Source organism: Myotis myotis, unplaced genomic scaffold (assembly GCF_014108235.1).
Source record: "Myotis myotis isolate mMyoMyo1 unplaced genomic scaffold, mMyoMyo1.p scaffold_m19_p_8, whole genome shotgun sequence".
Lineage (NCBI taxonomy): Eukaryota > Metazoa > Chordata > Mammalia > Chiroptera > Vespertilionidae > Myotis > Myotis myotis.
In genome coordinates, this window is record NW_023416390.1 from 32692622 (window position 1) to 32705957 (window position 13336).

Here is a 13336-nt window from a genome sequence, read left to right on the forward strand (position 1 = left end):
AAAAAAATTTTTTTTGAGGAAAGAATGGCCATGTTGACAGGAGAGGAGATCCAGGCAATGGATGGGTACAAAAGTGTACTTAATTTTAAATAGCCTTCTAAAAATGTTTTTCACTAAAACTTTAGTCATAAGGCCTCCTGCATTAAAGAGAAGCACACCACATCTACAGTGACCCCCAGATGCCTGTGGGCCCCACCCCTGCAAGCAGTAATAATTTGGGGCCAACTCTTTTAAGGTTCATGATTACTCTTACAAAAATTAGGATTTTGACCCAAGTGGTTGGCAAAGGTAAAAAACCATGAACCTGGCCTGAAAAACTTGCAATTTTATTGGCATTTTTGTTTCCTTATCTATGCTGTTACTTAATCTATTTGTTATGCAATCTGTACCCAAATGCTATAAACAGGAACGTTTTAAACTGAAGGTCATGTGTTATTAGTGGATTATCAAATTTATTAAGAAGGATTGTGATTAGCATTTAAAGAGAGAGAGAGAGAGAGAGAAAGAGAGAGAGAGAGAGAGAGAGAGAGAGAGAGAGAGAGAGAGAGAGAAGAAAAAAGGGGGAAAGAAATACAATAGTGAAATTACACAACATGGACTCTTCTGTCTGGCTAAGTTTATTCTGCAGAATTATTTTGAAATTCATCCTTGCTGTTCAAGTATCAGAACAAAAAAACAAACAAAAAACCCAAAACCAGCCATTGCCAGTGATTTACTCATAAGAAAATATTGAATGATATATTTTCCTGATAAGAATAGTTTTCTCAACGGTTAAAGGGTTGGCCCACACACTGAAGGGTCCAGAGTTCAGTTCCAGTCAAGGGCATGTACCTTGTTGACAGGCTCATCCCCACCTCTCGGGGTGGGTGCGGGAGGCAACCAATCGGTGTGTCTCTTTCACATCCATGTTTCCCTCTGTCTCTCCCCCTCCCTTCCACTCTCTAAAAATGAGTGGAAACAAATATTCTCAGGTGAAGATTAACAACATCAGCAACAACAAAAAAATAGTTTTGATCTTTACCTGGGCAAAGATAGTGCCATGACTTCAATGCTGGTTTACAAAGGGAACTATTAAGCAATGATTTTTGGACCCTGCGTACTCAGAAAGGTCAAAAAGAAAGTAAGTTTCAATAAAGCTTGCATTTTTGGAATTTGTCCTAAAGGAAATATTGGATTTTATCCTCAGACTACTCTTGGGGCAGGTTTTGTGCCTATACTTCTTCCGTGGACTGTATCACACTAGCTTGACAGCTGGGCTGCTCCAGGCTGCCGCTATCCAATGGCTCCTGCGGTGTTGACTGGCCTCCTTCCTCTATGTGTGTGTCTCCTGCTGGCACCTGGCTTTGCCCAGGCAGGCAAGCTGCTGGTCATCCCCATGGATGGGAGCCACTGGTTTACCATGCGATCCGTTGTGGAGAAACTCAGCCACAGAGGGCATGAGGTGGTCGTGGTCAGGCCAGAGGTGAGTTGGCGCCTGGGACAATCATCCAATTATACTGTAAAGACTTATTCCACGTCTTACACTCTGGAGGATCTGAATGATCAGTTCCGGATTTTTGCTGACTCTCAATGGAAAACTCGGGATCAAAGTATATTTGCCCTGATAATGAATCCATCAAACAGTGTTTTTAAATACTTTTTTTCAAATTGTAGGAATTTGTTTAATGACAAAAAATTAGTAAAATACATAGAAGATAGTTCTTTTGATGCGGTGTTTCTAGACCCTTTTGACATGTGTGGCTTAATTGTAGCCAAATATTTTTCACTCCCGTCTGTGGTCTTCAGCAGGGGACTATTTTGCCACTATCTTGAAGAAGGTGCACAGTGCCCCAGCCCTCTTTCTTATGTTCCGAGGTTTCTCTTAGGGTTCTCTAATGCCATGACCTTCAGGGAGAAAGTGCGGAATCTCATCTTCCACCTAGAGGAACATTTACTTTGTGGCTATTTTCTCAAAACTGGTTTAGAAGTTGCCTCTGAGATTCTCCAGACAACTGTCACAGCATATGACCTATACAGCCAACCATCCATTTGGTTGTTACGAACTGACTTTGTTTTGGACTATCCAAGACCTGTGATGCCCAACATGATCTTCATTGGCGGCATCAACTGCCACCCGGGAAAGCGATTGTCACAGGTGAGTTACCTCTAGTTTTCCATGCTCAGAATAGTGTGGCTTGGACAGGAAAGAGAACAAACATGTCTTACTGAACCATAATTTGTAATTTACATTAGTTGCATTTGGAATTCCTTCCCAGTTTAATGAACTATTTTGTGTCAATTCATTTAATTCTGTGTTAGCAAGTTTTATAGAGTTGTCCCCTTTGATACTTATTTGTATAAAATTGAAGACATTGTATACAAAAATACTGGAAAACACAATAAGAAATAAAACCTGTTTTTGTTTTTGTTTTTTAAATTAAATCTTTATTGTTCAGATTATTACAGTTGTTCCTCTTTTCCCCCCCATAACTCCCCTCCACCCAGTTCCCACCCCACCCTCTGCCCTCACTCCCCACCCACTGTCCTCATCCACAGATGCAGGATTTTTGTCCAGTCTCTTCCCATATCCCCCACACCCCTTTCCCCCCGAAGAATAGTCAGTCCATTCCCTTTCTATGCCCCTGATTCTATTATAATCACCAGTTCATTCTGTTCATCAGATTGTTTATTCACTTGATTTTTAGATTCACTTGTTGATAGATGTGTATTTGTTGTTCATAATTTGTATCTTTACCTTTTCTTCTTCTTCCTCTTCTTAAAGGATACCTTTCAGCATTTCATATAATACTGGTTTGGTGCTGATAAACTCCTTTAGCTTTTTCTTATCTGTGAAGCTCTTTATCTGACCTTCAATTCTGAATGATAGCTTTGCTGGATAAAGTAATCTTGGTTGTAGGTTCTTGGCATTCATCACTTTGAATATTTCTTGCCACTCCCTTCTGGCCTGCAAAGTTTCTGTTGAGAAATCAGCTGAGAGTCGTATGGGTACTCCCTTGTAGGTAACTGCCTTTCTTTCTCTTGCTGCTTTAAGATTCTCTCTTTGTCTTTTGCTCTTGGCATTTTAATTATGATGTGTCTTGGTGTGGTCCTCTCTGGATTCCTTTTGTTTGGGGTTCTCCGCGCTTCTTGGACCTGTAAGTCTATTTCTTTCACCAGGTGGGGGAAGTTTTCTGTCATTATTTCTTCAAATAGGTTTTCAATATCTTGCTCTCTCTCCTCTTCTGGCACCCCTATAATTCGGATGTTGGTGCGCTTGAAGCTGTCCCAGAGGCTCCTTACACTGTCTTCATATTTTTGGATTCTTTTTTCATTTTGCTTTTCCAGTGGGGTGTTTTTTGCTTCTTCATATTTCAAATCTTTGACTTGATTCTTGCGATCCTCTAGTTTGCTGTTGGGAGTCTGTATAATATCCTCTATTTCAGTCAGTGTATGCTTAATATCTAGTTGGTCCTTTATCATAACCTCGAGGGTCTGACTAGATTTCTTGAGGATCTCACTACATTTATCGGCAGTCTCACCAGTCTTTTCGAGGGTCTTACTAAATTTATCGGCGGCTTCTAGAAAGTTCTTGAAAAACCTTAATAGTGTGGTTTTGAACTCTATATCCAGTAGTTTGCTTTCCTCCATTTCTGTCATTTGTGTCCTGTTTCTTTCTCTCCGCATTTTTTTATGCTTCCCTGTGTTGATAAAGTGGCTTTCTGTGCTAAGTGTCCTCTAGGGCCCAGTGGTTCAGCCTCCCCAATTACCTGAGGAGGACACTCTTGGTGCACCCCCTTGTGGTCTTTGTGCACAGTCTTGTTGTAGTTAAGCCTTGATGGTTGTAGGTATCACTGGGAGGAATTGACCTCCAGGCCGATTGGCTGTGAGAATCAGCTATGTCTGCAGTGGGAGAACTTCTTTGCTGGAGACACCCCACCAAGGCAAGACTTGCTTCAATGGGGCTTTGGTGCTCACTGAGTCTGCCCCCTGAGTGTGTCCTTTCAGGGTCCAAGGAGGTGCAAACTGGATGGTCCCACTCTGACCACTGGGCACACTCGCTCCTGGTTCTCTAGGGAGGTGCTAATCTAGCCTTTGCCTGAGGCTATCCAGCAAAAGCCTGCCTGCAGGGCTTGGGCAGGGCGGGTCTTGTGGGATCAACAGGGCAGGACTAGCAGTTATGGCTGCTCTCAGTCCTGCCTTTAGAGGCTCCGCTTCTCAATGTCCCGGTTATCACTGCAAGCACCTCCCAGAGAAAGCTGCCCTCGAGTTCCGACCGATGCCAGACAGTCCCGCTTCTTCTGTGTGAGTCTGGGTTCCCAAAGACTTGCCCGGAACTGGAGCTCAGAGCGTGAGACTCCCTCCCAATTGCAAAAGAAAACCGTGCCCTCAGCCGCCAGCCTGCTCCGCATGCGCCTCTGTACTTTAGTATTTTACTTCTGCACCGCTCCTCCTCTGAGTCTCGGTAAGCTTTTCCCTTTCCTTCTAGTTGTAGAATTTCCACTCAGCCAGCCTTCCTGTGCTTCTGGATGATGTCTGTTCTATCTTTTAGTTGTATTTTTGAAGTTGTTGTGTGAGGCAGCAAACTCTGGTGTTTACCTATGCCATCATCTTGGTTTCTCCTCCACATCTGTTTTTGTTAATCCAGTGCTACACAATAGGAAAATGCTCTTAGCAGTTTTGTGTACATCTTTTTCTGAAGTTATTTTACATATATGCATATAGCTAATGTAAATTCTCACACTCATTTTATGAAAACGAAGTCTAGTATCAGACTGGACATATTGTTCTTTACCTTTTACACTTGCCTGTAAATCATGGACCTTTTTACTGCTGTTACATACGAATGTGTGACATTCTTTTTAAGAGTTGCATAAGATTCTTTACTTTGTGTGTACTGTAGTTTATTCAAGTAAGCAATATTGATTGATAGTTAAGCTTTTTTTTCTTACTTTTTCTATTTATAAGTAAGACTGTACTAAACATTTTAAAATAAGTTCTTTACATTCACACATTTCCATAATCTTGCTCTTATTATAATGGGCCAGACTGCTGGGGAATAGGGTTGCTGGGTCTAATGCTATGCACATATTACACACTTGACAAATGGCTTTCAAAATTTTATTTATTTGTTTATTTATTTATTTATTTATTTAATTGACCATCACCATTTATCCCCACTTTGCCCTCTTCCACCTCCACCCACCTTCCCTGCCCCACGAGCTTCCAAAATATTGAACAGCCTTACACTTTGGTTAACAGTGCATGAGAGTTCTAGGTTTTCCATATCATCTCCAGCTTCAGCTGTGTTCCAACTTTTAAAATGTTTGGTAAAAAAATTCTACATGGCTGCTTCAATTTTCATAGATATATTAGTCATTTGCATTTTTTGTAAATTATGTATTCACATATTTCCATCATCTTTTGTAGGAATATTTTTCTATTTATTTATTTATTTATTTATTTATTTTTATTATTATTATTTATTTATTTTTTTATTGCTTAAAGTAATACAAAGGGTATTACATATGTGTCCATTTTTCCCCCCCCCGCCCTATACAGTCCCCTAGCCTCCCCTATCCCCCAGTGTCTTATGTCCATTGGTTATGCTTATATGCATGCATACAAGTCCTTTGGTTGATCTCTTACCCCCCTACCTCCTGCCCCCCAACCCTCCCCGGCCTTCCCGCTGCAGTTTGACAATCTGTTTGAGGCAGCTCTGCCTCTGTATCTATTATTGTTCAAAAGTTTATAATGTTCTCTATTATCCATGAATGAGTGAGATCATGTGGTATTTTTCCTTCATTGACTGGCTTATTTCACTTAGCATAATGCTCTCCAGTTCCATCCATGCTGTTGCAAACGGTAAGAGTTCCTTCCTTTTTAGAGCAGCATAGTATTCCATCGTGTAGATGTACCACAGTTTTCTAATCCATTCATCTACTGATGGGCACTTAGGCTGTTTCCAGATCTTAGCTATGGTGAATTGTGCTGCTATGAACATAGGGGTGCATATATCCTTTCTGATTGGTGTTTCTGGTTTCTTGGGATATATTCCTAGCAGTGGGATCACAGGGTCAAATGGGAGTTCCATTTGTAGTTTTTTGAGGAAACTCCATACTGTCTTCCATAGTGGCTGCACCAGCCTGCATTCCCACCAGCAGTGCACAAGTGTTCCTTTTTCTCCACATCCTCTCCAGCACCTGTCGTTTGTTGATTTGTTGATGATAGCCAGTCTGACAGGTGTGAGATGGTACCTCATTGTTGTTTTTATTTGCATCTCTCGGATGATTAGTGACTTTGAGCATGTTTTCATAAGTCTCTTGGCTTTCTGAATGTCCTCTTTCGAAAGGTGTCTATTTAGGTCCTTTGCCCATTTTTTGATTGGATTGTATATCTTCCTTTTGTTAAGTTGTATGAGTTCCCTATAAATTTTGGAGATTATGTAGGAATATTTTTCTTTGTAGAGCTAATTTCTATGTCTCTTGCGTATTGGGAATATTAACACTTGGCTTTTTATTTATGCTGCAAATATTTTTTCCTGGGCTTTTCTTTCTTATTTGTCATACAGGTTTTTCATTTTTGAGTAGTCAATCTGGTTAACTTTTTCTTTAATGGTTTCTGGATTTCAACTTGTTTAGGTTTTTCCAAGCCCAGGATATATATAAACATATTTTCCATACTGTGTCTTAATTTCTTTAAGTCCTCTGATATTAATAATTTTTTTGCAATGAGATTTTTTTGATATAAAATAAGAAACTAACTTATTATTTTTCTGATTGGAGAGTCCATTGTCCTATCATAATTTAATACAAAATCCATTCTTCATCCACTGAATTGAAATGCATCTTTATAATATTTAAAACTTCCATATTTATTTACATCTGCTCTTGCACTTCTAGTTTTGTCCCACTGATTTATTTACCTATTCATGTGCCAGTCTCATACTTTGATCAGAGTAACTTTGCAGTAAGTTTTAAAATTTGGTAAGACATGCCTCATACTCACTTTCTTTTTTTTCTGATAGGTGTGAGAGTTTGAAAATACTCAAAAGGACTATATTTTTACTATCTCTTTTGTGCTTCATGTTTTTGACAGTATATTTCAGATCTTTTTGTTTTGTGTATCTGCTTAGCAATTATTATAGTGACTAGAGGCCCGGTGCACAAAAATTTGTGCACTCGTGGGGGAGAGGAGGTCCCTCAGCCCGGCCTGTGCCCTCTTGCAGTCTGGGACCCCTCAGAAGATAACGACCTGCTGTCTTAGGCCTGCTCCTGGGTGGCAGAGGGAAGGCCCAATCCCTAGGGGCAGCCCCTGGTCGGGCTCAGAGCAGGGCTGATTGGGGAGTTGGAGTGCCAACCCCTGTCATGCACAGAGCAGGGCGGATTGGGAGGTTGCGATGCCACCCCTAGTCACGCTCAGGGTAGGGCCGATTGGGGGGTTGGGGCACCGCCCCCTGTCACACTCAAGGCAGGGTCGATAGGGAGGTTGCGGCGCCACCCCCGTCACACACAGAGCAGGGCTGATCGGGGGGTTGGGGCGCTGCCCCCTATTATGCACAGAGCAGGGCCCATCAGGGGGGTTGGGGCTCCATACCCTCTCACACACAGCAGGGCCGATCAGTGGGTTGAGGAGCTCCCCCCTGTCACACACAGAGCAGGGCCCATCAGGGGGTGGGGGAGCTACCCCCTGTCACTCACAGAGCAGGGCCGATACAGGAGTTGGGGCACCGCCCCCTGTCACACACAGAGCAGGGCAGATCAGGGGGTTGGGGTGCCGCCGCTGTCACACTCATGGCATGGCTGATGGGGGGGGGGTTTGGGCGCCGCACCCAGTCACACACAGAGACGCAGGGCGATTTGGGGGTTGGGGAGCTCCCCCCTGTCATGCACAGAGCAGCGCCGATCAGGGGGTTGAGGAGCTCCCCCCTGTCAGGAACAGAGCAGGGCAGATAGGGAGGTTGTGGCCCCGCCCCCTGTCACACACAGAGCCCCAGGACGATCAGGGGGTTGGGGAGCTTCCCCCTGTCACACACAGAGCAGGGCCGATCAGAGGGTTGGGGCGCCGCCCCCTGTCACACACAGAGCCGCAGGGCGATCAGGTGGTTTGGTCGCTGCCCCCTGTCACGCAGATCCCGGTGCTGGGAGGCCTGGCGGCTCCGCTGATCCCGGTGCTGGGAGGCATATTACCCTTTTACTATATAGGATAGAAACCTGGTGCATGGGTGGGGTCCGGATGGTTTGTCCTGAAGTGTGTCCTGGATCAGGGTGGGGGTCCTGCTTGGGTGCCTGGCCAGCCTGGGTGAGGGGATGATGGCTGTTTGCATCTGGTCACACCCCCTTCAGGGTGTTGTTCCGCTTGGGTGCCTGGCCAGCCTGGGTGAGGGGGATGATGGCTGTTTGCAGCTGGTCACACACCCTTTAGGGCGGGGGTCCCCACTGGGGTGCCTGGCCAGCCTGGGTGAGGGGCTGAGGGCCATTTTCAGGCTGGCGGGTGACTGAGGCTCCCAACCTATCCTTTTTTCCTTTTTTTTTATTCTGGGCCAGCTTTAGCTCTGAGGCTCGGCTCCAGCTATGAGACCTCCGCTGCTGAAAGCAGGTTTCTGGCCTTTGTTTACCCTTCTGTATTTGAAACAATGTTGCGGTCCTGCTGGCTGAAGCCCGGGGTTTTGTTTAGCTTCTATATTTGTTACAATGTTGTTTAGAGTGCAGCTGAGAGGCCAGCAAGGCAGGTGGGGAAGCTTGGCTCCCTCCGTCACTGAAGCAAGCAAGCCTCCCTGTTTGCGTCAACTGCCTGGCTGCTGGCCGCCATCTTGGCTGGCAGTTAATTTGCATATCTCCCTGATTAGCCAATGGGAAGGGTAGCAGTCGTACGCTCATTACCATGTTTCTCTTTCATTAGATAGGACTAGAGGCCCGGTGCACAAAAATTTGTGCACTCGGGGGGAAGGGGGGGTCCCTCAGCCCGGCCTGTGCTCTCTTGCAGTCTGGGACCTCTCAGGAGATAACAACCTGCTGGCTTAGGCCTGCTCCCGGGTGGCAGAGGGCAGGCCCATTCCCTAGGGGCAGCCCCTGGTTGGGCTCAGAGCAGGGCCAATTGGGGAACTGGGGTGCTGCCTTCTGTCATGCACAGAGCAGGGCGGATTGGGAGGTTGCGATGCCACCCTCAGTCACACTCAGGGTAGGGCTGATTGGGGGGTTGGGACACCGCCCCTTGTCACACTCAAGGTAGGGTCGATGGAGAGGTTGCGGGGCCACCCCCTATCACGCACAGAGCAGGGCCAATCAGGGGGTTGGGGCGCTGCCCCCTGTCACGCACAGAGCAGGGCCGATCAGGGGGTTGGGGAGCTCCCCCCTGTCACGCACAGAGCATGGTGGATCAGGGGGTTGCGGCGCCTTCCCCTGTCAGGAACAGAGCAGGGCCGATAGGGAGGTTGTGGCCCCACCCCCTGTCACACACAGAGCCACAGGACGATCAGGTGGTTTGGGCGCTGCCCCCTGTCACGCTGATCCCGGTGCCGGTGCTGGGAGGCCTCGCGGCTCCGCTGATCCCGGTGCTGGGAGGCATATTACCCTTTTACTATATAGGATAGAAACCTGGTACATGGGGGAGGGGGGGGCTGCCTGGTTTTCCCAGAAAGGTGTCCTGAATCAGGGTGGGGGTCCCCACTGGGGTGCCTGGCCCGCCTGGATGAGGGGATGATGGCTGTTTGCAGCTGGTCACACACCCTTCAGGGTGGGGGTCCCCACTGGGGTGCCTGGCCAGTCTGGGTGAGGGGCTGAGGGCTATTTTCAGGCTGGTGGGTGACAGGAGCTCCCAACTGCTCCTTTTTTTCTTTTTCATTTTTTTATTCTGGGCCAGCTTTAGCTCTGAGGCTCCAGCTCTTAGGCCTCTGCTCCTGAAAGCAGGTATCTGGTTTGTTTCGGTTCTATAATCGAAACGATGTATAACTCCAGCTCTGAGATCCGGGGCTCGCTGAAAGCAGGTTTCTGGGGTTTTGTTTAGCTTCTATATTTGTTACAATGTTTCTTAAACTGCAGGCTCAGAGGCCGGCAAGGCAGGCGGGGAACATTGGAGTCCTCCGTCACTGAAGCAAGCAAGCCTCATGTTAGTTTCAAGCTGCCAGGCTGCCGGCCGTCATCTTGGCTGGCAGTTACTTTGCATATCTCGCTGATTAGCCAATGGGAAGGGTAGCGGTGGTATGCTAATTACCATGTTTCTCTTTTATTAGATAGGATAGTTAAGTTTGCTACTTTTGTCTCATGACCTTCATAGTAGTTTTTAAAAGGCTGATGTGTTTTGTTTATTAAATATTTGCCTTTATATAATATTTTTCTTTTACATATTTTTATTTCTGATTATGGGTTTTTCTTTTTTGCTTAAAGAAGACCTTTTAATATTTATTGTAAATCTGGCTCACTGGTGATGAACTTCTTTAGTTTTTGCACATTCAGGAAACACTTTTTTTCTCCTTCAATTCTGAACTATAACCTTGCTGAGTAGAGTATTCTAGGTTGTATATTCTCCTTTCAGCACTTTAAATATGTCTTACCAATCCCTTCTGGCCAGAAAGTTGCCGCTGAAAAATCAGCTGATACCCTTAGGGGGTTCTTCTTGTATGTGACATGTGCCTAGTTGTTTTCTTCTTGCTACCTTCAAGATAGTTTCTTTATCTTTAACTTTTGCTGTTTTAATTACAATATGTCTTGGTGTGGGTCTTGGGGTTCATCTTGTTTGGAACTCTCTGTCCATCTTGGACCTGGATATCTATTTCCTCTCCCAGGTTAGGCAATTTTTCACAATTATTTCCTGAAATAAACTTCTTATTCACTTTTCTCTCTTCTTCTTGGACCCATATAACATGAATGTTGGTGTGCTTGTTGTTGTCCCAGAGGTCCCTTATATTCTCATTTTTAAAAAAGATATTTTTTTCTAGGGAGGTGAGGGCATGTGCTGGGTGCAGGGGCAGGAGCAGGTGGGGAGAGGTCAGTTAGGGGGGGAAAGGAGACATATGTAATACTTTCAACAATAAAGAATTCAAAAAGAATTAGTTTTTCTTTGTGTTGCTGTAATTGGTTGATTGCCAATTATCTGACTTCCAGTTCATGGATTTATTCTCCTGTATTATCTAATCTTCTGTTTATTCCTCCTAGTTTATTTTTTATTTTTGTTATTATATTGTTAAGCTCTGCTTGGTTCTTTATTATACTTTCCAACTCTTGGTTCTTTATTATACTTTCCAACTTCCAATTCAGGAAGTTTAAGTTCTTCCTGAATTCCTCTATTCTACTCTCCTGTTTGGTGAGCATCCTTTTGACCATTACTTTGAATTCTTTATCAGGAAAATTACTTATTCTGTTTAGTTCTTTGATGGAAATTTTTCTTGTTTCTTCATTTGAGACATATTCTTCTGTCTTTTCATTTTGTTTGACTTTGCTTGTTGGTGCTTGTTTGTATGAAGTAGACAAAATTGTTATCTCTCCTAGTCTTGAAAAAGTAGTCTATGTAGAAAAGACATCTGTGAAGGCTGTGTGTGCTGGATGGTTTTAGCAGTTGAGTTGGGGCTGGGCAGATGCTTGTGGCTCCTTGAGCGCTGGCTCGCTAGGCTGGAGTGGCTTGAGAAAGGAGGCCTAGTGTGTGTGACGATGCTCTGTTGATTTGATTTCCTTCCTCTGTTCAAAGCTGAAAGGGGCTTTGAGCTGTGCAGCTGGGAAAATACTGCAGCAACCATGCAGGTAGCACAGATTGCTTGGAAAGAGTTACCACCTGCCCTCTAGATCCCAGAGAATTCCTGCAGATTCTGGAGAGCTCCCTCAGTTCCCCAAGCCTTCTGTATGTGGTCAGTCTCTCACTTGTTCTGCAGAAGCTGTTCAATCAATCCTCAATTATTCCTCAAAAGGAATTGCTCTCTATATAGGTGCACATTTCAGTGTGCTTTTAGGAAAAGGTGAGTTCAGGATCCTCCTGTGCAGAGGCCATCTTGGAACTCCCCTTTTGATTTTTAAATGTGACTACTAATAAACTTTAAACTAACGCAGCTTGCATTCTATTTCTCAGGGATAGCACTGGGAAAGATGGTAGTGCCCAGGCTTTTTCATGGACACTTTTGATCAGGCAATAGGTTTGAGTCTTAATTGCTATTATTAGACAGAGGAGAAAAAGGAGAAAGGGAGGGATTTTGATGCTAGGGTATGAGGAATTTGTACTCAATGAACAAAACAAACAAACAAAAAATCCCATGTTAGTTTACCTTAACACCCTACCCCAAGATTGCTGATTATGGACTGGGTGGAAGTTTCTCTCCTAATGTCCACATTAGTCTCAGTTGCTGCCCACTGCCTTCTGCTTACAGAACAACACCAACCCAGAGGACCACCTAAGTTGGAAATTCCACAGAGGCTCCACAGAGGTCTGTGGGCCCCACTCCAGAAACCAGTAATTATTTGGGGCCAATTCCAAGCTCATGATTACTTTTGCAAAAATTGGGATTTTGATCCAAATGGTTGGATCAAAGTAACAATCATGATCCTTGCCTGAAAAACTTGCTTTTTATGTGGTGGTTGTTTTTTTTTTGTTTGTTTGTTTTCTTATCTATGCTGTTACTTAATCTACTTGTTATACAATCTTTACCCAATGTTATAAACAAAAATGTTTCAAAGTGAAGATCATGTCTTATTAGTGGGTTATCGAATTTGTTGAAAGGGATTGTAATCAGTATTTAAAAAGAAAGAGAGAAAAATGAAAAAGAAATAGAATTAAATTGAATGGGATAAAAAAATATCTCAGTTCTGAGGATAAAGATAGTTATTGGAACATTTACTTGTGTACAGCATTTCCATGTTATATGTAAAGTATTGCTGTGGGTTTGAACCAAATTGTTTGAAAGCCACTGTCTCAACCCCATATTGACCTTGTGCCAGCAACCATATATAAAAAAAGTCCATACTGTATAATTCCATTTGTATAAAATTCTAGAAAATGCAAACTAATCTATTGTGACAAAAAGCAGGTCAGTGGTGGGTTGCAAACATTTCTGAATATAATGTGGGCCAGTGGTCGCCAAAGTGGGGAGGACAGGACAATGTTTTGGAATAGTAGAATGAAAGAGTACAACTTGTTTTGCTATGTGTCACTTCACTGAAGTTTAACAGTATTATTGAGGTAAATTGCATATGATAAAGTGCATACACATGACACATAGAAGTTCGTAAGTTCTGATATATGTAAAACGCCACTGAAGTTGTCACTGCAACCCAGATCACAATTGCCCCTGTATTCATTTCCTGGTGCTCCTTTAACAAAAGATGAAAAACTGGGCGGCTTTAAAACCCAGAACTTTGTCGTCTCCTAGTTCTGGAGA

General features: G+C 44.0%; 1 protein-coding gene across 1 annotated transcript in view; it reads left to right on the forward strand.

The window, feature by feature from the left end:
• The first annotated feature begins 1055 nt into the window (after positions 1 to 1055).
• LOC118661312 (UDP-glucuronosyltransferase 1A1-like) overlaps positions 1056 to 13336 on the forward strand; it is a 69011-nt gene continuing 56730 nt past the window's right edge. Inside the window, exon 1 of the mRNA XM_036319235.1 lies at positions 1056 to 2134. Within this exon, the coding sequence (XP_036175128.1) occupies positions 1280 to 2134 (855 nt within the window). The 5' untranslated portion in view covers positions 1056 to 1279. The remainder of the gene's footprint in view (positions 2135 to 13336) is intronic.